The following is a 25,377-nucleotide window of genomic DNA, read 5'->3' as shown; positions in this document are numbered from 1 at the left end:
ACTAACGTCGGCCGAATTGCTCTCAAACGACTGGCAAGGGAGAGGGATTGGATTTGTTAATTGCTAATGCTTGTTTAAGCTGAGAGGTTACTCTCACTGGATGTATGCGGGGGAAGGATGCGATCTCAGAACACAAGAGGGCTCCAAACTTCCAAAAATGACCTTTAAATCGTAAAATTATAACTCCACAGCCGTTTTGGTAAACAGTATAATAAAACACTAGAACTTTACCAGCTTAGTCCGTTTCAAGGACAAACTGTCACACCGTCAGAAAAAAAATGATCAAGCGAAAAATCGTTACAGGAACCAAATTACTACTACAATATTGTTTCAGAGCAGTTTAAAAGAGCCCACAAATTAAAAACAAACTGAACATACAAATTTAAAGTTGAGCCATTGTTCAAATTATATTAAGGACATACCAAAAACCTAAATATAACCGACTAACGACGGGCGAATTTCTCCCAAACGACCGGCGAGCGGTTGGTTTCGCTAGTACCCAGCTGCGGCTCAGATGCAAGCATTATGGGGGGTGTCAAGTGATTGGGGGGGGGGGGAACAGCTGGACGAGAAGGGGCTCCAAACCGCTAGGTCGAGGAGGGTGGACTGGGGATGGGTGAATGGGGCATGGGGGGGCATTGTCGCCACAAAAGTTTTGGAGAATTGCATTCTTAGAAAGTGGTTAGGCGTAATGCGCTAAGAGAACGTAATGCCCTCCGAGCGTTACCTGTTTATCCCGTTTTTGAGTGGGTCAGACGAAAAATCTGTCAAGCAAAAAATCGCATTACAAAAGACCACAGTACTAATATAATTGCTACAAACTTCGTTTGAGAGCAAACTAAAAGCCGTCCAAACAAACTTGAAAGCAAATTCCGTACAATTGCATATTCCATGAAGAAATGCATATTCGAAATAGATTAATTCAAACGTAGCCGGCAGATTGCCGCAAAATAGCCGCGATAAAAGCTTGTGACCTTCCATGGAATTGAAAAAACTAAAGAAATAAGATAGACAGATTAACAACCAGTACTTTAATAGACCACTAGACTTCTTAGGTTAGATTCAGGCCGTCATTTTTATTAAACACATACGCTCTAAAAGGAAAAAACCCTAACAGAGTTTTTTCAAAACTAATATTCAAAATCAAAAACCCCAGACTCTAATACTTATGAATGAGGGCATATACGTTTGTCACTACTTAGATGCAAACTATAGATCTTCAACTACTAAATGTTTCTAAAACTTGAAGTTCATTAAGTGTGCTTAGAAGCGATTAATTTTATTGAGGTAAGTCGCGCAATTGACCTAAAAGCAGAACACTATGACGTCACGCGCATAAATTTTTACTGCAAAGCAGAAGTCACTGAAATTGAAAAAGTCAATGGTCGAAATAATCATCGACTGAGACGAAGAATATAAAAAACAAAGCAGGACAAGTCCTGAAACGCAATCCGAAGAATTGAATGAAAAATTGAAAACTAATGTACATGACCAGCAGATCACCTGAACAATCCCAGCCAAAAAGACAATTCGAAAAGTTATGAAACTAAAATATTCAAACAAACTTAAAATTAATCACTGCTAAAACTCTTGAAGCTCTTACCCTGACGGCCAAAAAAGATACAGTTTAATTTACTCAATAACTAACGCACACGCCTTGAAAGAGACTAATTATCCACTAAAAGTAGAAAAACTCGATCAACATGACAAATGTCTTTTAAAAAGGAAGGGAAAAATTCAAGAAAATTTCTAACTTTGCGTAAATAAAATGACCTAAACCATAATTTGGTCTGTGAAGCTCTGTCATTTAACCCATCTGCAAGACAAAAAGGTTCGGTGGCCTGTAAAGATCGTTAAGCTCAGAAAATGACAAAATTCAATCGCCAATTTTAACAAACTCTTGCTTATATTTGTGATATTAATATCTTCAGAACAATTCATTGTCTCCAGATATTATCCAGTATCTTTATTTCATACGTCAAAAAGTTTCATTTGCTCATAAAGATAATTAAATTTGGATCATGAGTAATTTTAAACACTGAAAATTAAATTTTTATCAAACACTAGCTTAAACTTGTGATTTTACTACTAGCAGTCCCTAAACGAAGTTGCCGGCCCACTGAGGCAAAAGAAGAACAAAAGACAAATATTTCAGCAAAACTTGAAAATAGCACATTTTATCAAAACAAATTGCTAAAATTCGTGACATTAAAATGTTGAAATTTAGTTCATTGCCAGCAGAAACATAGCAGTAACCTATTAGCATACCCTTGAGTAGATTCCTTGGCCCTTGAAGCTGGAGAAAAATAAAAAATGACAAGAAATTTCAACTTGAATAGAACTGCAAATATTTTATCAAATTATCGCTAAAACTTGTGATATATAAGTGTTGAAAACCAATCCATGGCCGATCAAAAGTTTTCAGTAAACAATTATCGCACCCCAGAAGAGATTTCCTGGCTCCTGGGTATAAAAAAACTTAAAATGTTAAATTTATTGAGAAATTTGAAAAATAGCTAAAACTCGTGATGTTAAAATGGTGAAAACCATTCCCTTGCCACTAAAAACTATGCAGTAACCTATTATCAAGCCCTAGAGGAGGTTAATTGGCTCCTAGAAAGGAAAAAACTCAACAAAAAATTCGAAGAACTTTTGACAAAACTGTAAAAATTAGTACAAATTTGAGTGTTTATGCTTGGAGTGCCAAAAACATATAGCTCTTAAAATGGTCATAAAAAGTAATTATGTCTTGGAAAAGACCTTTTGTAAACTTTAACAAAACTCCATTTTTGATACTGCTCCAACAAAAATTTCGAAAAATGAAAGGCGAAAAATTGAAAAAAATTTCGGCTCAAAAACTACAAAATGACCTTTTAAACTCGAATTACGGCCTTCCCAGTAGCTTCACCACCCAAAGCACTTGAAGGACTACTAAAAGCGGCTACAGGCCTCTAATTAAACCTGATGCCCTGAGATTTACCTGTTTATCCCGTTTTGAAAGCTCAAATTCATGAAAAAGGTGTGAAAACGTCTTAAAAAAAACAGCGCACCAATATAATCAAAATTGTTTGGATTGTAAAAAGACAAACATCAATACAATACAATTCTTGGAGTTTCAAAAACCACAATGTCCCCAATAATAGCCTCTATTGCTTCGCGGCTTCTAAAAAACAAACCGGCGGCTAATGTCGGAAGAATTGCTCTCAAACGACCGGCGGGTGCAAAAAACATTTAACCCCACCAGGATTCGAACCATTGACCTCTCGCTTTATAACCATCCGCATAACCGACTGTGCTATTTGGCTCTTACTATTGGTATGCTGCAACCAACTTTATAGTAGCAACAAGAGTGAGAGCAATAGAGATCACTAAAAAATGAATAACGAAAGCGCGAAAAAGTCACTTGAGAAGTAAAAGAATGTTTTAAAGAAAAGCGCAAAAAGGTCAAGCAAAAAATTTGCATAAAAAAGACCAACACGTTTACAATAATTGCTATGAACTTCGCTCAAGAGCAAATAATAAATTAGAAAAGAGACCCACCGGAGAGGACAAGCAACGTTGACGTACAGTCCAAAATATATGCAGCAAATGAAAAAATCTTGAGAACATTTATTTATAATTTTTGATTATACCTTACTTCTCCGTCATTAATCAGCCGACCACACCACAATAATCTTGTTGATCGATTACTTAACTCAAATGAGAGAAAAACTGTCGAGTTTTTTGTTCGAAATCGAAGCACGATGACTCAAAATCTTCTACATTCTCTTTGAGCACTGGTGAAAAAACTAACTTAGTATCAGCGAATTCACTATTAAAACCTGCGCAAATTAACTTTAGACTGCGCTAATTAGACTAATTGGGAATCAGTTGTAAAGTAAAAGACTCCAAGTAATTACTAAGTTTAAAAATCAGCCAAAGTAAAGCCAAAGTTTGTAGCAGAAAGAATTGTTAATAGTTTTTGACACACGTAGTTTTAGTAAGATTAGCCTCACAAAGGACTAACAAAAAATCTCATATAAATAGAAAAAAATATACTCAAACGCTTTGAAAATGCAACTGAATGTTACGCAACAAAATTATTTTCCTTCTCTGCATTTTTGGCAAAAAGCAGAGAATTGGAGAAAAGTACAACTTAAAATTCTGCTAGATGTTATCATTTTTTTGGCCTTCATGGAAGTTAGGACAATGGTCCAGTTTGTTCATAGAGATTCTGCGCTATTTGAAAAACTAAATTTCACTAAGTTTATTTCACGAAGTTCAGAGGTTTAAAATTTTATAACAGCCATGCTGAAAAACAGTCACAATGTCAAAAAGTCCATGTACCACGCTTGGTTATAAAATTTTCCTTAAAGGTCATGTAAAAGAAGCTTGATCTTAGAAAATATAACACCATATCCATGGAACTACGTTAGTCCAAGAGAACACTAGCGACCTTCGAAAACCTATCTGAAAAGGAGCATGAAATGTTCAGAATTGAGGCGCTTTTAGCCAGTGCTCAAAATCTATGAGGTCAAGCTATTTTGAACCAAATGAATTTCATTTCCTCAACTAGCCAACTTTCAACCTTTAGGCCGAGAGCAGGATTTCTTCAATATGGTGCTACAGTAGTAATAATAGTAATAATAATACAACTACATGCAGGAGAGCTTGCACACACATTCTAGCGTTGAAGACAAGACTACATAGAGAGAGAAAGAAACACATTTAGGCAAATTTTCAGGCGTGAAGGGAAATTTATGTGAATGAAAAATAACGGGCTAACCATTTCACGTGCATTTACTACAGCTAGGCTCAGATCGTGGCTAAGAAAGCAAGAAAGAAAGAAAGAAAAAGAGAGAGAAACATGAATGGAACGAAATGACGGTAGCGCCAGTAGTAACAGTAGTAGTTCATTCATACATTTTACTTACTTTTCCATTCAGAAATATGGAAAAGCACAAACTGGTGGTGGGGAGGGAGGGGTGACAACTAATACATAGCATGCTTTACCATGGAGAGTATTCGATTATCCCTCCACTCTTACTACCACTACTTAATACTCTACAGCTCTAAGTTAAATATACAATAGTGGCGGTGGTAGTAGTAGTAGTAGTGAAGGAATATACCAAAAATTCCATTTATATATTTACCTACCATCTAAATTTACAACCAATTTATGTCTGAAGCTTACACTACACAGGCACTGCAAGCATCGCTTAGAGCTTTGAACAAAAAGCCGAGGAAAACTTAGTCAAATATTTCATTCTTTGACTGTTTGGTTCTCAAGTTCGTATTTTCTGAATCTCATAATCAAACAAGCTACCTTCAAGTAATCTATGTATCAGTAAGAAACCGCCACCCAAACCCCCTTTGTGCCGGCAAGCACACACACACACATGCGCGCTCACAAAAACAGATTATTATAACAAATTATATAAAAAAATGAACCATGGCCCTAATGATTGGTTTCTCATATTTGGAAAACTTGAACATTAACAGGCCAAATCTGTAGAAAATCAGGCAAAATTAACGAAAATTTTGGAATAATCAAACTGTCAGAGCTTGTACAACACGAAGTTATTTATGACTTCAACTATTTTACAAACCAAAAATAAACTTTTTACGTTAACTTGGCTAAATTTTCTTTTTGAAATGCAAATGCCACAAATGTCATTTATACAGTGGATTCATAGAAGTATTTTAAAATCTTCATATTCAACATCTTCATATTGTAATGCTAAACAAACGCTTGTTTTAATATTTTATTACGGGCAGTATAAAAATTTGAAAAGTGAAGAAATTCTGCTATCTCATCATTAGTTTGTTTGAACAAATGAAGTTATTTAACAAATTAGGTTAAGAACTGCGTTCGAAAAGCACAATATGGCTCAACACGTTGTGAAACTTAGTTTCAAATCACCTCATTCTAATTTTTTCCTCTGACAAATTACAATTTATACTCCCCCAGCCACTAATACTATTTCCATTTCAACTATTGCAGCCCAAAATACACACACGCCAAAGCTCAACATAATTCAACTCCACTTTAAAGGAACCTATACGCAAACATCTCTTTTGCATTGACAATGGGGAAAAGGAACATAGCTGAAAATTTCAATTAATTGAGTCTCTAATTCATTCGCAATTTGAAAAGGGAACACAAAAAAGAAACTGAACACTCTGCTTAGCAAACGGAGGCTAATCAAGAATGCTCCAAAATACTGTCTTTAGAAGAGTCCGAAAAATGCCACGAACATAAACAGTGTTTTGTTAAAATTGTGAATATTCAATTAATACGTGGAAGCTGTCAATATAAAATCGTTTTAAGCGAAGAACTAGTTAAGCGAAGAAATTATGTCCAATTACTTCATCATTTTTTTCATAACTCTACTAGTTAAAATTGGACACGAGGAAAAAGCGAACCATGGAAGAAGAAAATCATTGGTTGCTATGATTAAAATTGAGAGGCGAAAGTCTCTTAGGCAAAAATTTAAAGATATTGATGAACATAGCGGGAAGACACTCAGAAAACATACTGGCTAGTATTACATAAAAAAACTACGAAAAAGTAATAGGAGCTCATATCTGCAATTGAGCCAAGCAAAAATGATGTTTGAGGTTAATCTAAGTTCAACCATTTAAATTATGTATGGATGCCGAAACTTGCTTCTCACCAACTTTTGATCAGCATGATATGCCCTCATTCTGCAATTAGACCTCCAATTACAGTGTGCAAAAACCATTTTGAAGGCGATGTGCGCGATTTGAAAGCATAGCGGGCAGATTTAAAGAAAATAGCTGCACTTGTTTAAAAAAAACATGACAAGAATGAGACCTAAATTTTTTTGAAGAATTTATTATAATTTGAGATAATTTCTGACTTACTTATGTACTGTACAGCTGCCCTCATAGTATCTTAAATTAGATTAATAAAATCTCAATTGATCTCTACTCTTATAAATACAGTAAGTTTGAGATTGCCGTAGGTCACGTGTATGCAACAGTTCAAGCGAAGACGAAATTCAGGCGGAAAACTCGCCCTAATAAGCGTAAAAAGGACATCACACATGCAATTTAGTAAAAATGAATGAATTATTGAACTTAGGCTGATTTGAAGTTAGCATCACACGTCATATGGTTGCTAAAATCTTGACAAAACAAAAGGCCAACAAAAGTCTAAACATACCCGGCAGATTGCCGGAAAATAGCCGCCGTTGATTCCAATAAGCATGATTCGGATTGACAGAATAGAAGATTTTGAAAAAAAAAAGATTTTTGTACAAAAACATTTTTTAAGTCCGATTTAATTTGATGGCATTTCGTAGTTGAACATAACGTACTTCTGTTTCTTAGAGAGAGGCTACAGGGGCTACTATCAATACCAATAAGCATTAGAGATGGTAACTAAGACTTATAGGAACGATGTTCAAATAGCGGGCATCTAAAATTGGTCTTTATGGGTTTATCCCGTTTCTATTTCTGACTTCAATTTTTTATACTGACTTTGTTCATTTTGAATTGCTTTGCTGAGCAACTGATGCTCAAAATCACTTTTAGCAGAATGAGAGAAGAGAGAAACTAGCCTAGAGAAGTCAAAAAGATTTCACGCAAAATGTTGAAAAAGCGGCAAAATGAGGTAAAGCGAAACATTTTTTTATTCGACGAAGTAAAAAAAAATAGGAGCGCAATAATAGCCGGCTGAGAAGATGAGGCGGCTATTAATAATAACCCCTCTCAACTATCGATATCCAAGCTATTAATTAAACATAAACCGACTAACGTCGGAAAACTTGCTCTCGAATGAAAGGCGGGGCAATTTAATTCGGGGCCTATAGCCTGAGAAAATTTTTCTTCAAGGTTGAAAAAACATCACACAAAGGTCGGATTCGAACCACAACCTCCTGCGTCTGATTCCGTCACCTCGACGGAAGCGTTAACCACCCAGCTATCAGGGCCTTGTCATCGTCCCTCTAACAATCGGTTATGTTTGAACAACAAAGTTTATTTCGGAGTGAGAGCAATTGAAATCACTCAAAAAATCAAGACTAAGTGCGTGCACAGGACACTGAAGTCAAAGATTATTCCAGAAGAAAAGCGCAAAAAACGGGCGAGCGAAAAATTTGCATAAATTGACATAATCAAGAAGAAAAGCGGAAAAAACGGTCAACGAGAAACCTGCATAAAAAGGCACGCTTATAATAATCGCTTCTCATTCGAGAACAATTAAACAGACATGCTTTGATTTTTAATGAAAAAAATTAGAGTTAAAATGACCGATTACCGACGACAAAAACAGCAAGAATCACTAAAAAAGAAGCTGCTTTGAAGTTTTTGGAAGCGTGCACAGCGCTTTGTAACAAAACTTACAGCGAAAACAGCGAAAGCGCTATTAAGAACAGATATTAACGATTTCCAATTAGAGCTCAATTGAATTACACTACTGACATTGCAGAAAAAAGTTTTGAATTTTTTGAGCTGACTAAGGATCCAACGATTGCACAAAAAATACGAAGAGCAACAGGACTTAAATAACTTTTGTTCAAGATCAATTAACGACAACCATAAACCTCTATGAATCATTACAAGCTGGATATGGTGAGCCATATTGCAACAGAACCAATGCACAAAACAGAACGCACCAAAATATTTTACCGTAGAGCAATTTCAAAACAGATTTCAAATTAACTCAATCTCATATGTTCGTCATTACAGAACGATTCAAAACTTAATTAGAATTCCAAAACTCAAAAATCGCAGCAACTTTAAATAGAATTTTTTTATACTCTCTGAACTCCAATGTAAATTCCATCGTTTTTGTAACTTCAATGATATCAAGCCCGTTAAAAACAAATCAAGCTGAAAATATCAAATAAAGCAGTTAGTAGTGCCAACATCCTGGTGAGCCATATTGCAACAGAACCACTGCAAAAAACAACGCAACAAAATATTTTACCGCAGAGCAGTTTCAAAACAGATTTCAAACTAATTCAATCTCATATTTTTGTCATTACAGAACGATTCAAAACTTAATTAGAATTCCGAAACTCAAAAATCGCAGCAACTTTGAATAGAGTTTTTTATACTTTCTGAACTCCAATGTAAATTCCATCGTTTTTGTAACTTAAATGATATCAAGCCCGTTAAAAACAAATCAAGCTGAAAATATCAAATAAAGCAGTTAGTAGTGCCAACATCCTGGTGAGCCATATTGCAACAGAACCAATGCAAAAAACAACGCAACAAAATATTTTACCGCAGAGCAGTTTCAAAACAGATTTCAAACTAATTCAATCTCATATTTTGTCATTGCATAACGATTCAAAACTTAATTAGAATTCCGAAACTCAAAAATCGCAGCAACTTTAAATAGAATTTTATTATACTCTCTGAACCCCAATGTAAATTCAAACGTTTTTGTAACTTCAATGACATTAAGCCTGTTAAAAACAAATCAAGCTAAAAAAATCAAATAAAGCAGTTAGTAGAGCCAACATCCTCTTGGTTGCTTATAACTGTTGTTGATTTTTCTAAATTCTAAAGATGGTTTTTAAGTGTTTCTTCTTTTTGACTTTTTTTTATATAAAGAACTTCTTTTTCTCTTTTTTTTCTAAGTTGACGAAGTCTGGATGTTCGCTTGAGCATGCAACAATATGCCATAGAAGAGGGCATTTAGTAGTGAAATGTTTAACGTTGCCATTTAAGCTTTTTCTTTGTAATGCAATGTAATGAATCACATTGTTAAAAGAAAAGAAAAAAATTTTCAAAAATGTTAATAAGTTTATCATCTATGTTGTATACATCTGGGCACGCTGTGAAGTAGGCCAAACGACCTCGTTGCGTGTCCTTTCCTTGCTTGAAGTTTAATAATACTATGCTGATCGATCTGCTGTACTTAGCTATTCGATAGTAAATTTTGTTGATTTTTTTCCACTGAATCTATGCGGTTCTGTATTCATAATTTACAAGCGAGGATAAATTAACTCTCTCTCTCTCTCTCAATTTGAGCGTGCTTATGTTTGGACTTACAGGCAATTTTTAAGGCATGGACAAAACTAATATTGGCGGATCATTTAGGAAATTAACAAAGTCTTGAATTTTCACCAAACCTTGAGTGCAGGTCACACTCAAGCAAAAGGGAGAAAAAATCTTTTGCTTTCTATTTAAAAGCAAAAACAGCTTCGAGAGAAACCATTTCTTACATGTAGTATTTAAAACAGATAGGTCTTCTGATGAAACATGAAATTACCATCTTTCTATTTGGTTACTTTTTATTTAATTTTGATACATTTCTTTTTCCTCTCCACATTTCAAACTGAATCTTATGGCATTCAACCGTTTTTCATGACAGAACCATTCAAAAAGACGAAATCATAATAAGTCGACAAGAAATACCTTTCACGCTTGTTTCTATTGAAATTTATAATTTTGCATTAAAACCACTACCAAAAACCTCATAGGACAACTGACTTGAATTTGATTTTGCAACTAAAAACCGTATTAGATACTGAAATAGTGAACAATAGCGCGGGGTAAAATTTGTGAGCAATTTTTCGAAAACAAATTAACAAAATAAATATTAAACACCTTACAATTCAAAGTTTATTTATCTAACACATTTATTTATTCATTCAATCATTATAAAAACAAAACAATTGAGAATTTTACAACTTTCCGTTTGATTGAAAATCGCTTCAACTGCCCAATCCATTCACACCTTCTGCATTTACTACCCTTATATTTACTGCGTAATAATATAAGTAGAGGTAAACAGCTTCGTTAAAATTTTTAAAATTTTTCGGTTTGATTAAAAATCGTCTAAATTTGCAAATGTATCCACGCGTTTCGGCCTTCCCAATTCCTTTCCCCGCCCACCGCCCCCATTCTTTCGTGTGTTTTACTTTACCTTCTCCGTTATACTCTTTTGTCTGCTTTCAGACAAATCGAACAATGACCTTTTATCTCCTAATGGAAAAGCAGTGCGAAAAGAGAAACCAAGGAAGGTGGTAAAGACAAAACATAACACGCTCAGCATGGAATAGCCTTATGGAAGGGATTTAAAACGGCATATATACTACAATATTATCCATTTGAGGACAAAATATAAACTGTTACACTCAACAATTCAGTCGAATTCACTTCCGAATGCTAAACGAAAATCCAATATCTTTATTGTAGCGAGAATTCGATTCTCACTGTGAGACAGCATTTAAATGACCTTTAAAAATTAGCACGCACTAAGGTATAAGAATTCAGCAACTTTGTTTTATGAGCTCTTAGAACTACCATCAATAGGAGAGGTAGAAATCTCGGTCATCTTGAAATTTAGTCACCGTATATTGTTTACCGTAATAACTAAACAATCATTAGAAAGCAGCTCACGGACATTTTTAGGACAAATTATACAATTGTGCAATATATACAATACGAAAATGATATCATAAGAACTTCAATAAGCATTTCTGACAATAAAAATCAGATTGTTGATCCTCGGTGGCAGGTAAAATTAGTTAAAAAAAACCAGTAATCCAAGAACTTCAACTTCTGTCCAATTTGGTGTCCCAAAAAAAGACTAAAGTTTTCTATTTATAAAACATTCAAAGGAATTATTTGTTTTAAATTGAAAACTTACTCGAGACAGTTTTGAGACCAAATAGAAAATAATCCACAACTTTATTTAAGCAATTTTTTACTATGTAATTATTTAAAAATGACGTTTTGTTCTTGTCTTTCAAACTTCAGAAAACCACATAAAAGAGACACTAAAAGTTCCATTCATTAAAAACAAGCGAAATTGGTATAGCTCTTTCAACTTTACATATGCGAAAACTGAATTTTCCCAAAATGTCTTAAAAAAACAGCAGTAAATCCAATACGTATGGGCGGAAATTCCAATACGTATGGGCGGAAAATCTGACGAAGCAGAGAACTACAGGCCAATTAGTTTATTACCAACGATTGGAAAAACATAATAGTGCAAAGACTAAATTAATGACCACATTCCTCGAGAACTTGATTTGCTTAATAAAAACCGATTTGGTTTTCGACCCAAAAAAGGACCACTGACGCATTAGTAAATTTTCCTTAGGGCATCAGCTAAGAGTGGGAAAATGGATGAAAAGAAGTAAAAGCTGTCTTCATAGATCTGAAGAAAGCATTTGAAATAATTGAACAAAATTTGCTCGTGGAAAAGCTAGAAAACTTAGAATACAAAGTTTGCTGAAATCCTATTTGAGTGAGACAATAATGCGTGAAATCAGTTGGAGTCAAATCGGAATTCTTACTAATAGAGCATGGAGTGCATCAGGGTTCGGGGCTAAAATCATACCTTTTGAGTTTATATATGAAAATTGCAGCGATCAGTCAGAAAACGTCTCTTAGTACTTAGAACAAATTGAAGAAAAACTTCAATTCTGATTGGCATATTTTTGCCACATATTCAAATTATGTCTGCAACTCCCAGTTCTCTTGTTTGTTTAATAAGTTGAGATTAATTTTAACAACTGCAGAGCTTCTTATAACCCATAATGTTTACGTATAGCCAATAGAGCTTTGGTGATTTAGTCTATGGAAATAGTAAAAAGACAACAATTCATCAGCAAGAAGCAAAATAAAACAAATTGCTAGAATCATCTTCAATAAAAGAAAAACGGAATCAACATTTCAAAAACCAGAAAAGCATAAAATTTAATCAATCAAGATTGGCACATTTTTAAATGTTTATAAAATTAGCAATACTTAGATCGGAATAGGAAATAAGTAGTATAAAATAACGTATAAAAAAATTGAGTCAATTAAGTCAAAAAGATGAAAAAAATCCCGGCAGCTTCAAAGCACAAACGTGGATGTAGCCCTAAATGACTAGGAGTAAGAATAAGAAAATTGCTGATCTTTCTTAACAATTAACGCCCATTTTATTTACGAACAAATTGAGTAAAACGAATTGATATAAATGTTATCAGTATAGTTGTAGAGACAATTACATTATCAATAACGAACAATTATTTTCATTAAAGTATTAAGCTGACCATTGTTTAAATCCCTCGCACCTTAAGCATCTGTCTTCCTTTTAAAAATTTTCTCAGTGCTGCTACTAGCATCACTTCACAAAAGATCACCTTTTGATAACCTATCAAGTAAGCGGCAGTTATATGCGGCCTGGTTTGTACAGCAATTCTAACTTACTTAAAAACAGCTTACTATTATTATTATTATTATTATTATTATTATTATTATTATTATTATTATTATTATTATTATTATTATTATTATTATTATTATTATTATTATTATTATTATTATTATTATTATTATTATTATTATTATTATTATTATTATTATTATTATTATTATTATTATTATTATTATTATTATTACTATTATTATATCCGACTTCAAATATTATAAAATTTCTCACCATTTTTTACACAGTAAGAAGTCACAGTCATTAAGCAATGCCTGTCACCTTAAGAAGATTAGCGCAATTTGCTTTGAAGAGCGCAATTCTGTAAAAAGAAAAATAGAAAGACCGTCCGAAAAAACAACCTCAGATTACAGCCACCAACCAACAATTGAATCTAAGAAACCGCTCATAGAAAACCATCTGCAATTGGTTTGGACAACCCATGATAAAAGTTTATCAAGAAAAAACTCCGAAAATCTCCAACAAACCTTTAATTCAAATTCAAAAATTAACCTTACACCATTACTTTATGTATCCTCACAGCCTTAACGGTTTATCAGGTTAAGCAAATTAGTTGGTCCGACGAACAATCGAACAGACGAAACATTGGTAGTTACGAAAAATCGCAAAAGACCAACAAGACTAATATGTTTGCTACAAATATCGCGTGAGAGCAATTAAAAATCTAGCCGCATGCATCTAAGGCTACTGAGCAAACTTTTAATAAATTTCTTATTAATCAACACTGCTCGGGGAGCACGAAAGGATTCAGAAGCCTAAAACTCTTAACAGGAGCGAACTATGTGTAATCAATTTAAATCACAACACTACCACTCTACCAGCGCATACTAAAATTGTATGACTGCAGCCCATATGCACAAATCATACAGTTTTTCACCATCTAATCATTCCTGTATTTTTCAGAGCACAAAAACACTTGAATAGCTCTAGTATTTCACTTTTGCAACCAAATTGTGATTAATGGTCCTGAACTTGAAGAATCTAGAGAACTTCAGACATTGCCATATATAGAAGACAGCAAGCTAGAACATTCTCAACAAAACTTCAGCGGCAAAAATTTCCCTTTCCACCGTTTGTTGTCAAACTTTTTCTAACGTCAACAATTCCAATTTTATCTCTTCACAATTCATAATTTGACGAACCATGAATTATACATAGGCAATCCCCTTTCACCACAATTTAGAACGCATTCAGAATCAGATGAATAGTTTGGATAAAAATCACCATAAAAAGAACTTGTGAAAAGTTGCTTATCATTATAACCTTAAACTGCGATTTAGTGCCCTTCAATCATTTACACGGCACATGATTCTTGTGATACGCATTTTTAAATTATGCAACGGTTTTACAAAAAAAAACGCATTCAATTGATTTTTCAAAGTTTGAATGAAATTGTGCGAATGCGATGACGCAGCAGTTTTTTGAACAGCAAAGTAGATTAAAGATTTTTGAAACACTTAAAGACACTTTAATTTGTTTTCACGTGCTTAAGAACAATGAATTTGGTTAAAAATTAATAAGCAAAAAGCGCACAAATCATATCGCTAGCTTTCTTTTGTGCAAAATTCAAAAAAGCTCTTTTAAAATCATTCAGTTCTTTTATAATAATTTTTCTCAAACAAAAGAGCGAGGCCAGTTGATTCTTGCAGCGCTGTTGGACAATTTTATGAGTTGTAACCAAAAGCAAACAAATTCTGGATGGTTGCTTACACAGATGGTTGTTTTGGGTTATTTCAATTTTTCTAGTTTTCCCAGCAAACAAAAGCTTGAAAACAATTAGAAATAAAAATACAAGTACGCTTTTATGGAGTTCAAATTCCGTCAGCTTAAACAAAAAAGTTTCGCCCCTTGACCGCTAAAGTAACATTTAATAATGCAAAATGATCGTTTTTTATTGACATTTTACGCAAGTAAAAATTCAGTGAAGAGCTTAAAAGAGTGTTCTCTTTTCGAACAAAAAGGCGCGTCTTTGATTAATTATTCTGGTTGTCTAGTGGTTCCGTTCAACCGCCTCCCCGAATTGAAAACTATGAAAAAATTTCCTTCAAAGGTGAAGCAATTCATTGTTTGTTGGATTTGTTTATTGTTTACAGGATAATAAATGACAATTAAGGGCGTTTCTAAGCTAGTATAAAGGGCGCGTCGCACACAAAAGAACGGCTCTTATTTTTCAGTGCTGACAATAAAGTCACAATCAGACAAATAATATACAAAAGAAAATAATTTTAATGACCACGCCTGCGAACATTGACAAGCAGTGCAATTACAGGTTGCTAAACTCAGGAAAAAATATATTTTCAGTCACTCAAACGCAGATATCAGCATTGTGCAAGAAAATCTGTGAATTGACTAAGCTTGAAATTAATTATTGGCAGGCTAAGCAATTATTTTTAATAACGGAACCTCAAATTGAATTAGAAAAAATTCAGAAAATATCAAACTAAAACTCATATCTAGTAAGGTTGCAGCATCTTTTGAACAACCGAAATAACTCAAATTCTATACTGCTAAAAAGATTGCTGACACGTTGACTTTGGAATAATCTCATCGAAATTGACACCAGAAAATTTGCAAAATGGTGTTTGGATAGTTCATCATATATAGGCACGCAGATAGAAACTTTTTTTTGGCAAACTACCACATTTCGCAAGCCAAAATCATGAATTCAGCTAAGTTGAGTTTCACATTTATCAGGCAAAACCAAATCAAAAATGAAAAACTGTTTCAAAAATGTTTCGAAAAGATGTGAAAACATTCCAGAAAATATCAAAAGCATGGTAAAACATAACCGGTAACATACCGAAAGAATTACTCTCAAACAACAGAAAGTGGGTAGCAGTAGCTATGATTTTTCTGGAAAATTTTTCAATGTTGATGTGCAATATCGGCAACTACCAACTAAGGAAAGCCCTCTTCGGATGATTAACTTCACAGCAGAAGGATGTTGTTCACAACTACAAAGATGGTAACAAAATATTCAGATGCCTAAACGGGTGTATAAATGACTTCAGTGCTCACAAACATCAGCCCAAAATATTCCGTTCAAGATTTCAGAACAATTTAGTATTTATTAAAGACATGGAGTAACCTTTTGTGAAGGTTGATAAGAGCAGTCATGAGAGGTTTGTGAAGAGGTTTCAGCACAATCTTATGAAGCGCATCTTCTGTTATAGAGTCCATGTTTAGGAAATTGTTCTCCCTCATCTGAAAAACAAAAACACTCAAATTAAATGGTCAAAATAATTTTTGACATGTCAGGCAGTGAAAAAAGTGCTTTGCTACAGTGAATCATTATACCATGATACAAAACAAATGGAAAAATACAAATATTTTACCACCATCGTATCACAGCCCACCCCCCCCCCCCCACCCCCCGATTTTCTTATCAGGCTAAAAACACCAGTAACAAAGCAAAAAAAAACAATGTTTCATTCAAACAGATCTCTTGAGAGCTATAATTTCCATTTATGGAAAGGCGAAGTAATCATGAATGCTTTCTTGCTAATATCAGATTTTGTTTCTCGCAAGTTATTTTAAGTAATGGGTTAACTTTGCCAGCCTACCTTGGCTCTTTCTCTGTCTATCAGGTCTGACAAGCTCTGTTCGTTAGGCGATGTCAAATATATCTTGAGTGCATTCATCTCTTTTCTAACCTGTAACAATCAACGATCATCAAACATTATCATCATAACTGAAATTCAGATTGAAGCTACATTTCGCTATTCTGCATTCTTATCGGAGGGTAATTGTTCAATATAACCATTCTTTCTTTTACATGACCGAAAACATCACAAAGCCGGTTAGGGTAAATTTAGAACTGATTGTCTTTCGGAGGTCGTGCAACTTTGAATGTCATAGTGTCGCAATTTAAGTTCATGGTCAAAATTTAAGTACACATGGTATGATCAGATGCAACCCATTTGTATATTTTTTGCTTTTGGTCATCTTAAAAAAAACCCGTGAAACACCTCCATACAAGTAACCCAATTACATAGCCCACATTATGGTATATTTAATGAACGGGGGCATCAGTTTCTATCACTCAGACAGGAGCAGGGCTTCATAGCAGGGGGGCGAAATACATAGGGAGGGGAAAGGTAAGGAAAGATCCAGCTCAACTATACCTGGGTAAGAATTTCGCTAGTGGGCGCTGTCTCTTTCGAGTACTTTTCAATTAAACTGTTCACTCTTTGATACAAGTTTGTACTCGGATCTTGGGCCAACTCTACAATACATGTTCTAATCTTATTGGGCGGGTTTTTGCCCTTGCGTCTCAAGTTTAGCCAGAACCTTGGCACTTTTGGTACTTTCCAGGTAGCCGTCACGTTTCTTCTGGCTAACATTGACGGATCGTTGGCATTTCCTCTTAAGAACTTTGTGTCATCGTGTTCCTCGAGCGAATCATTGTCAACGAATTTCTTGCTAATTTTGGGCCGCAGTGGCAACGTTGATGATTTGCTGCTGTGCATATTATGGGGATAAAATGCTGTGTTGTAATCGAAGTTGTCACTATTTGGCGGGATCCAATTGCCAAACGTCGAGGGACTCATGCCACTCGCAGGGGGCTGATAGAACTTATTGCGACCTTTATCGTACAACCCGAAGAGAACCTTCTTTGAGAAAAATATTGACGAAGTTGAGCTCCTCTCAGATTGATTAGCGCTGTGAACACTTTCACAGGAGCTCGCCGAAACAGGAGCAGTTGTTGACTTCTGGAAGTTTTCATTTGAGTTGAATTTCTGGCTCGGCTGTCCCGCAGAACTACCGTCTGTTGACCAGTTTGACTTCATAATCTGACCAGGGTTGTTTAATGCCGCTTTGGCCGAATTATCGGACATATTAGGGGGAGTTTGTAGGACGTAGTTGTAGAACGGATTGTTTGTCGAGAAGTTCAGCACGTTCTGGGGATCCCGATCTGATGATAGACTCGTGTCATCTGAGAAAGCTTGGCTATTGCAAATTTTTGACGACGTCACTCCACCCGTTCCAAAGGATTGCGGTGTTTGGTGATACATCAAAATGTTAGAGCACCCTTTGACATTTAACGAGTCGCGATTGCTTCCTCGGTGTTTGGATGACGAGTTCGAGGGACTACAACTATCGGACAGGACGCCCGAGAGCAGTTCCGAGTTCGCCTCCGTTGTCGGGAATGTGAACGGGTTCGTGGAGCTGGGGTTGAACTGTGTCGTCAAGTGGGCCCCGCTACCCCCGCATCCGGACGTGTGTTCAGTAGCGTTGCTGTCCGAACGCGAGAAAGCAGATGCAGGGCAGGACACTGAAAAGGGATCTCCGGGTTGCAACATTGGGTCTGATCTCACGCTGGTCAGAGGGGGCGGCGAGTTGGAACTACTTTGATGTAAGTAGCAAGCATTGTTCCTGATTTGAGGGTGTTGTACGCTGTTGCTTTGCATGTTCATTTCAAAAACGTTCTTGGACGAGGTGTCGTATCCACTATCACTAGGCGTGGTCTTTGAATTCTGGAACACACTTCCAGTTGGTGAATGAACGTTAAATTCGGTTCCAGCTCCCACAAAGGAATCTGTGAACAATGCAGGAGGTCTTCGAGATATAGATGCGTCGTTACTGACCGACACCGATATTTGATGCTCTAAGTTAGAATTTTTAGCGAAGAAATCTTTCGCTCCTTTTCTAATGCGTTCTGAACTCATGAAATTGCCGTTATCGGGGATGGTTCGGCACTCAATTTGGATAAGTTGCTTGATTTCGTCTGGTTTCGGAGGAACAACCGGTGGTCGAGGATCTTCAAACTGAGATGGCGGACTATCTCGTGCTGTACTCTCAGTGTCGTCATTGTAAGAAGTTGTTCTGAAATCACAACATCTCATTTCTCTCCAAATAACTGATGAATTTCATTAAAACCACCAAAAATCTTTTTCAAAGTAAAAATATCAAAAAAGATCACATAACAAAAAATTAACGGGTCACTTTTCTCAATTGCTTTTAAAAAATCACCAAAAATGGTATTTCAGGGTTAAAACATGAAAATCACAAGATCACAAGTTGCGGCAATGAAAAGAAAATCATCAAAGCTATTGACCGAAAAAGTTACGTAACGGTCATAAGAAACGTTCGAAACATTTGATCTTTTAGGTCAATGACCTTTTAGTTTAGAAGGTCACACATCTGTTAGCACCTCTATTTTACGATCAAAGAATTAGCCATTTTCTCTTTCAAGGCACGAAAGTACAAAGCATGCATGTATACTATTAAGGACTAAGCCCAGCTTTAACAAGAATAGCCCATTTTAGGTTAACAGATTCGAAGTGAATTTGAAAGCGTCCTAATTACCGGATAAAAGCTTCAAACAAACAAGAGCTATTATATTCGTAGTTTAGGTCAAATGACTTCATTTATACCTAATAAAGTAATACTTTCTTTGATATGATACCAAAACGCAATTCGGTTAACTACAAAAGCGCATAACAGCCGCTATGTCTTTGTTGTCATCGTTATGAGAGATGAAAGAAGAAATGTTCAATATCTATTCCAAAATCACCAAGAAAGTAAAATCGAACCTTCAATTTTAATATCGTATAGAGGGGTATCTTAAGTGTTTTTGATCTTTTCAAAATGAGTACAGCACATCAATCAGTATTAAATCGTCGTTTATGTTGTAGTTTTCTGAAAAACTCAAAAGTCAGAAATTGATGCAAAAAACAATTGCGTACAAGACTAACATTACTGACACACTTTATATGACACATTTTAGATGAATAGATGGTAACCAATTATCATATCAAAAGGCCTTAAAAGAATCATCAAACCGTTTTTAGTTATATCCCCTCCTTGTTTTTTTTAAATAAAACAAACTTAGACGGAAAATTTACAAAAAAAACAGACGGACCAATTTTGATATTCGATTTCGAAAAAACAATTTAGGAAAAAAAAACAATTCTGCTCTTTGCTTAGTTTTCCAAGAGATCTGTTTGCTTCAGTAGAATATGACAAAAAAAAGCATCCAAGAACAGATAAAAACACTTTGAAGGCACTGCGTCAAATAATGAAGTAATATTTTCGTTGAAAAATATCTTTACAGAAAATATCATTCAAAAATTGAAAAACTCAGCCACATAAAGCAAAACCACTTTGAATCTATGCTATAGTTCTGTGGTGCAAATTGAAGTTCTGTCATGTCTAATTCTCTGATCGTATCATCCCGTTAGGTTTGATATGAAAGCTCAACTAGAGTTGGGAAACGAAAAATGAGAACAAATAATAAGAACAAGGTTCAAGTAATGCCGATGTAAAATTGGGCTTTATGGATTTATCCCGTTTCTATTTCTAATTTCCTTTTATAAAAAACTAACTTTTTATTTTGAATTGATTTGCTGAGCAACTGCTGTTTAACATAGCTGGCAGATTGCCAGAAAATAGCCGCAATAGCATCGTAGATCTGCAGTCTCAAAAAACAGTAAAAAATACAGACCAAAAAAATCGTCTTTTCATTGAGGCTGATATGTTAAACTTTGATTAAAAGTCTGTTTAAGTTTTTGCTGCCTCTTAGCTGCTCTCAAATAACCTTCATTTAGAGTGACACACACCCATTTGACCTTATCTCTTTGAATTAAAGTAAATAAAAGTCAATTTCAAAATGAAGTCATTTTTGAGAGCGAGGTAAGTCGTGTGACCAAAAATTTAATCACGCGACTGAACAATAAAACTCGCTCCACTTAGAGCAAAAAATGACGTCACGCTCGCAATTCAGTTGAAATTGCATGAATTGAAATGGTTGTGACGTCATATGGTCTTAACAAAAATCTTGACAACAAAAAAAAAACCAGGAGAAGGCCAATAATAGCCCCAACTATCGCTGTGCGGCTACTAAAAAGCACTTTGAGCAGAATGAACGAAGAATGAAACTAGCCTAGAGAAGTCAAAAAGATTTCACGCAACATGTTGAACAAGCTGTGAAATAAGGTAAGGCGAAACAAATTTTTATTAGACGAATGAAACAAACAGCAGTCCTGATTACAATTCAACGATTTATCATTGACTAAACAAAAAAACCAAACCAAGAAGGGAATATGAATGGATTGGAAAAACAATTTTGAAAACAAGAAGTCCGATCAAAAAATAAAAAAAAAACAGTAAAATTGAAGTCTTAATTGCCGCATCTGAACAAAAAAATTACAATCTAGGAAGCAAATTTTTGTTCAAGCACAGTTTTCTCACTCTGCTTTGGTATTAGAGCAAAAAAATTCGGCGTGACCAAAGTCATCACTCCGGTTTTTCAAAAATCACGAGAATGTGTGAATAGATCTTCAAAAGACACCACCCCAATACAATTTAAAGTCTTTGAATTGCAAAAAGCAGCGCTTTAATAGCCAGCTGAGGACGGCTATTAAACAACCGACTAATTTCTGCCGTATTGCTCTCGAACGACAGAGGGGCCATCCAATTTATTGTAGCCTGTTTTAGCAAATATTGGCTACAACTTTTAAACCTAATAACATTTATTATGCACAATCATTAGTTCAAGGTTTATTTCATTATCTAGTGTAATATCAGACAGTTAATACATACTCAAATAAAGCCTTAAAATAGACGCAAAAGCACAACCGATTAACCTCGGGCGGATCACACTCAAACGACAGGCGAGTTGTAGGTTTAGTCAATTGCTAGCTGCGCAGCTATCTTTAGATTAAATGTGGCGGTGGTGGTGGTGGGGTGAGCATGAGAGGGAGAGCGGGGTGAGCTCGGGAGTGGGGCGAGTCTTCCATTTTACGGGTTCAATGAGGGTGAGTGGGGGCAGAGGAGTGGGGGAAGCTGCAGGGGCCGAACTTTATGAGTCAAATTTGATATCATGATTCTAAATCTCTGAAACTGCTTCGGTGAATCGCAGAATTGGAGACTAGTGAGACATAAAGCTGTAGGAGTTCTTAATGCCCCGGGTTTTACCTGCTCATCTCGTTTTTGAAGACAAAAATTCAAAAGGTTCAGACAAAAAATTCAGTCAAGCAAAAAATTGCATAAACTACCGCAGCACTAAAATAAACTCAAACACCTGGCGGACGAGGGTGGACGCGTGGAGTGTTGGGCGGTGGGGGTGACTAAGGGGGTCAAACTTTAAAGATTAAGAACCACCATTCACATGAAATTGACTCAAAACAGTTTTAGTGAATCGCATACTTAAGAGACTAGTAGGGCGTCAGGCTCTTAGAAAGCTGCTGAGCCACTTAATGCCCTCCAGGCTTTATCGGTTTATGTTTCTGAGGACGAAAAGCAAGAAGGGTCAGACGAATTGGTCAAGCTAAAAATTGCATCATAAATGACTATAGGACTAACATAGTTGCCACAAACTTCGTCTAAGATCAACTGTTAAGTAAACAACATAGCTGGCAGATTGGCAGAAAATAGCCGCAATAGATTCGTAGAACGGCAGTCTATAAAAACAGTAAAAAAGACAAGACCAGAAAAATTCGTCTTTTCATTGAAAGCTGATCTGTTTTATTTTGATTAAAAATCTGTATAAGTTATTGCTGCCTATATTAGCTGATCTCAAATAACCTTCATTTAGAATGACACACACCCTTTTGACCTTATCTCTTTGAATCTAAGTAAATAAAAGTCAATTTCAAAGTGAGGAAGTCATTTGTGAGAGTGAGGTAAGTCAAGTGTGACCAAAAATTTAATCACGCGCATGAACAAAAAAACTCGCTCCACTAAGGAAAAAAACAATTCTGCTCTTTGCATAGTTTTCCAAGAGATCTGTTTGCTTCAGTAGAATATGACAAAAAAAGCATCCAAGAACAGATAAAAACACTTTGAAGGCACTGCGTCAAATAATGAAGTAATATTTTCGTTGAAAAATATCTTTACAGAAAATATCATTCAAAAATTGAAAAACTCAGCCACATAAAGCAAAACCACTTTGAATCTATGCTATAGTTCTGTGGTGCAAATTGAAGTTCTGTCATGTCTAATTCTCTGATCGTATCATCCCGTTAGGTTTGATATGAAAGCTCAACTAGAGTTGGGAAACGAAAAATGAGAACAAATAATAAGAACAAGGTTCAAGTAATGCCGATGTAAAATTGGGCTTTATGGATTTATCCCGTTTCTATTTCTAATTTCCTTTTATAAAAAACTAACTTTTTATTTTGAATTGATTTGCTGAGCAACTGCTGTTTAACATAGCTGGCAGATTGCCAGAAAATAGCCGCAATAGCATCGTAGATCTGCAGTCTCAAAAAACAGTAAAAAATACAGACCAAAAAAATCGTCTTTTCATTGAGGCTGATATGTTAAACTTTGATTAAAAGTCGGTTTAAGTTTTTGCTGCCTCTTAGCTGCTCTCAAATAACCTTCATTTAGTATGACACACACCCTTTTGACCTTATCTCTTTGAATCTAAGTAAATAAAAGTCAATTTCAAAGTGAGGAAGTCATTTTTGAGAGTGAGGTAAGTCAAGTGTGACCAAAAATTTAATCACGCGCATGAACAAAAAAACTCGCTCCACTAAGAGCAAAAAATGACGTCACACATGCAATTCAGTTCAAATTGCATGAACGAATGAAAAAAAAGTGGCTGTGACGTCATATGGTCTTAACAAAAATCATGACGAGGAAATAAAAAAACCAAGAGAAGGCCAATAATAGCCCCAGCTATCGCTGTGCGGCTATTAATAAACCGACTAACGTCAGATGATCTGCTCTCGAACAACAGACGGGAGAAATTTAATTTAGATGGGGCATCGCTTAAAAACGTATGGGTCACAAAAACTTCCCCACTGTGGTTCGCACCCGACCTCCAAGTTTTCAGCCTGACATCTTAACCACTCAGCTACATTTGACTTCCTTTCGCTCACAATCCCTTTAACCACCGAACTTTATTTCAGAATGGGAGCAACTTAGATCACTCACAAATGAAGAACTAAAGTGCGAAAAAGTCAATCAAGAAGTCAAACATAACCGACTAACGTCAGGCGAATTGCTCTCTAACGACCGGTGAGCCGTTCGCTTCGTCAGTAGCTAAGCACGGTTTAGTGAGGCTAGCTTTAGCTTAATTAAAGGGGCGTAAGTGAGCGCAGCGGGGGGGGGGTGGAGTCAATGTCTAAGAACCTCCCTTCCTTCGCACCATAAGTATAAGTCTCCAAAACAGATTCTGTGAATCGCATACTTGAAGACTAGTGAGCAGAAAGGCTGTAAGAACATTTAATGCCCGCTGGGCGCTACCTGTTTATCCCGTTTTTGAGGAATAACAGTCAAATGCGCCAGACGAAAAATTGGTCAAGCGAAAAATCGCGCATAAGACCGACAGAACTAATATAATTGCTACAAACTTCGTTTGAGAGCAATTAAAAAGAATAATCTAGAACAAAAGCGTCAAGCAAAAATTTTGAATAAAAAAGACGCACATGTTTACAATAATTGCTTCAAAATTCTTTCGGGAGCAATTAAACATATTGAATTCACCGGTCAAGATATTACGAAACAGCTAAACTTTTGTACCGAATTGTCCTTTCGAGTGTGGCTCGATCTGCTGGATCGGAAGTGAACTCGTCCGAGTTGGATCCACCACTGTCAGTGAGCTCTCCGTTCATACTCCTGATCCAAAACTGCTCACCCATAATCCAGTACTGGTTCAGTTCAAACCCCGTTGCCTGAAAACAGCAACACTAATTGCAAGTTACAATCAAAACTTGGAGCAGAAAAAACAGATTCCAAAATTTGTTTTAAAAAAGGCACCGCAACATCTCCGTACGTAAGGGTAAATCCACAACAATTTTTGATAAATCTAGTCACGCTGTGATGTCGGACTTTCAACGTTTGGCGGTGAAACGGTCACCGCTAACTTATGATCTGAAACAGACATAAGACTTAGACTGGTACGAGACTATTAGTCTCAAGGCCACATAATACATTAACAGTTGATAGTTTAATTCAATGCACCAATATTTATCGAGTAATTCAATTCAAGTTGTTAACAATCTCTTTTAGCGAGAACCGACACTTCATAACACAAAAAATCGCTCTGAATTCGACCGTCGGGGACAATTATTATGAACCGGTTTACGATTTCTCTCCAAAGAGGGAACATCATGATGCGTGCCGTATCTGTTCGCGTTGAGTTTAACTTCATATAATTTTATAATAGTACTATCAGATTTTGTTACCGTAAGAACTTTTCAAACATAAGTACTTTTTGTAATGAATTTCAGACATGATCATGA

The 25,377-nt window shown here is 35.6% G+C and overlaps 1 protein-coding gene across 1 annotated transcript in view; it reads right to left on the bottom strand.

The window, feature by feature from the left end:
- LOC142348181 (uncharacterized) overlaps nt 1–25,377 on the bottom strand; it is a 67,009-nt gene that overhangs the window by 27,317 nt on the left and 14,315 nt on the right. Inside the window, 4 exon segments of the mRNA XM_075399423.1 lie at nt 16,272–16,387; nt 16,747–16,836; nt 17,308–19,009; nt 24,656–24,807. Of these exon segments, the coding sequence (XP_075255538.1) occupies nt 16,272–16,387; nt 16,747–16,836; nt 17,308–19,009; nt 24,656–24,807 (2,060 nt within the window).

The sequence above is a fragment of the Convolutriloba macropyga genome, chromosome 10 (assembly GCF_964194025.1).
Source record: "Convolutriloba macropyga chromosome 10, txConMacr16.3, whole genome shotgun sequence".
NCBI classification, from domain to species: domain Eukaryota; kingdom Metazoa; phylum Xenacoelomorpha; order Acoela; family Convolutidae; genus Convolutriloba; species Convolutriloba macropyga.
The sequence above is the reverse complement of the archived record's forward strand: the minus strand, read 5'-3'. Positions and strand labels throughout refer to the sequence as shown.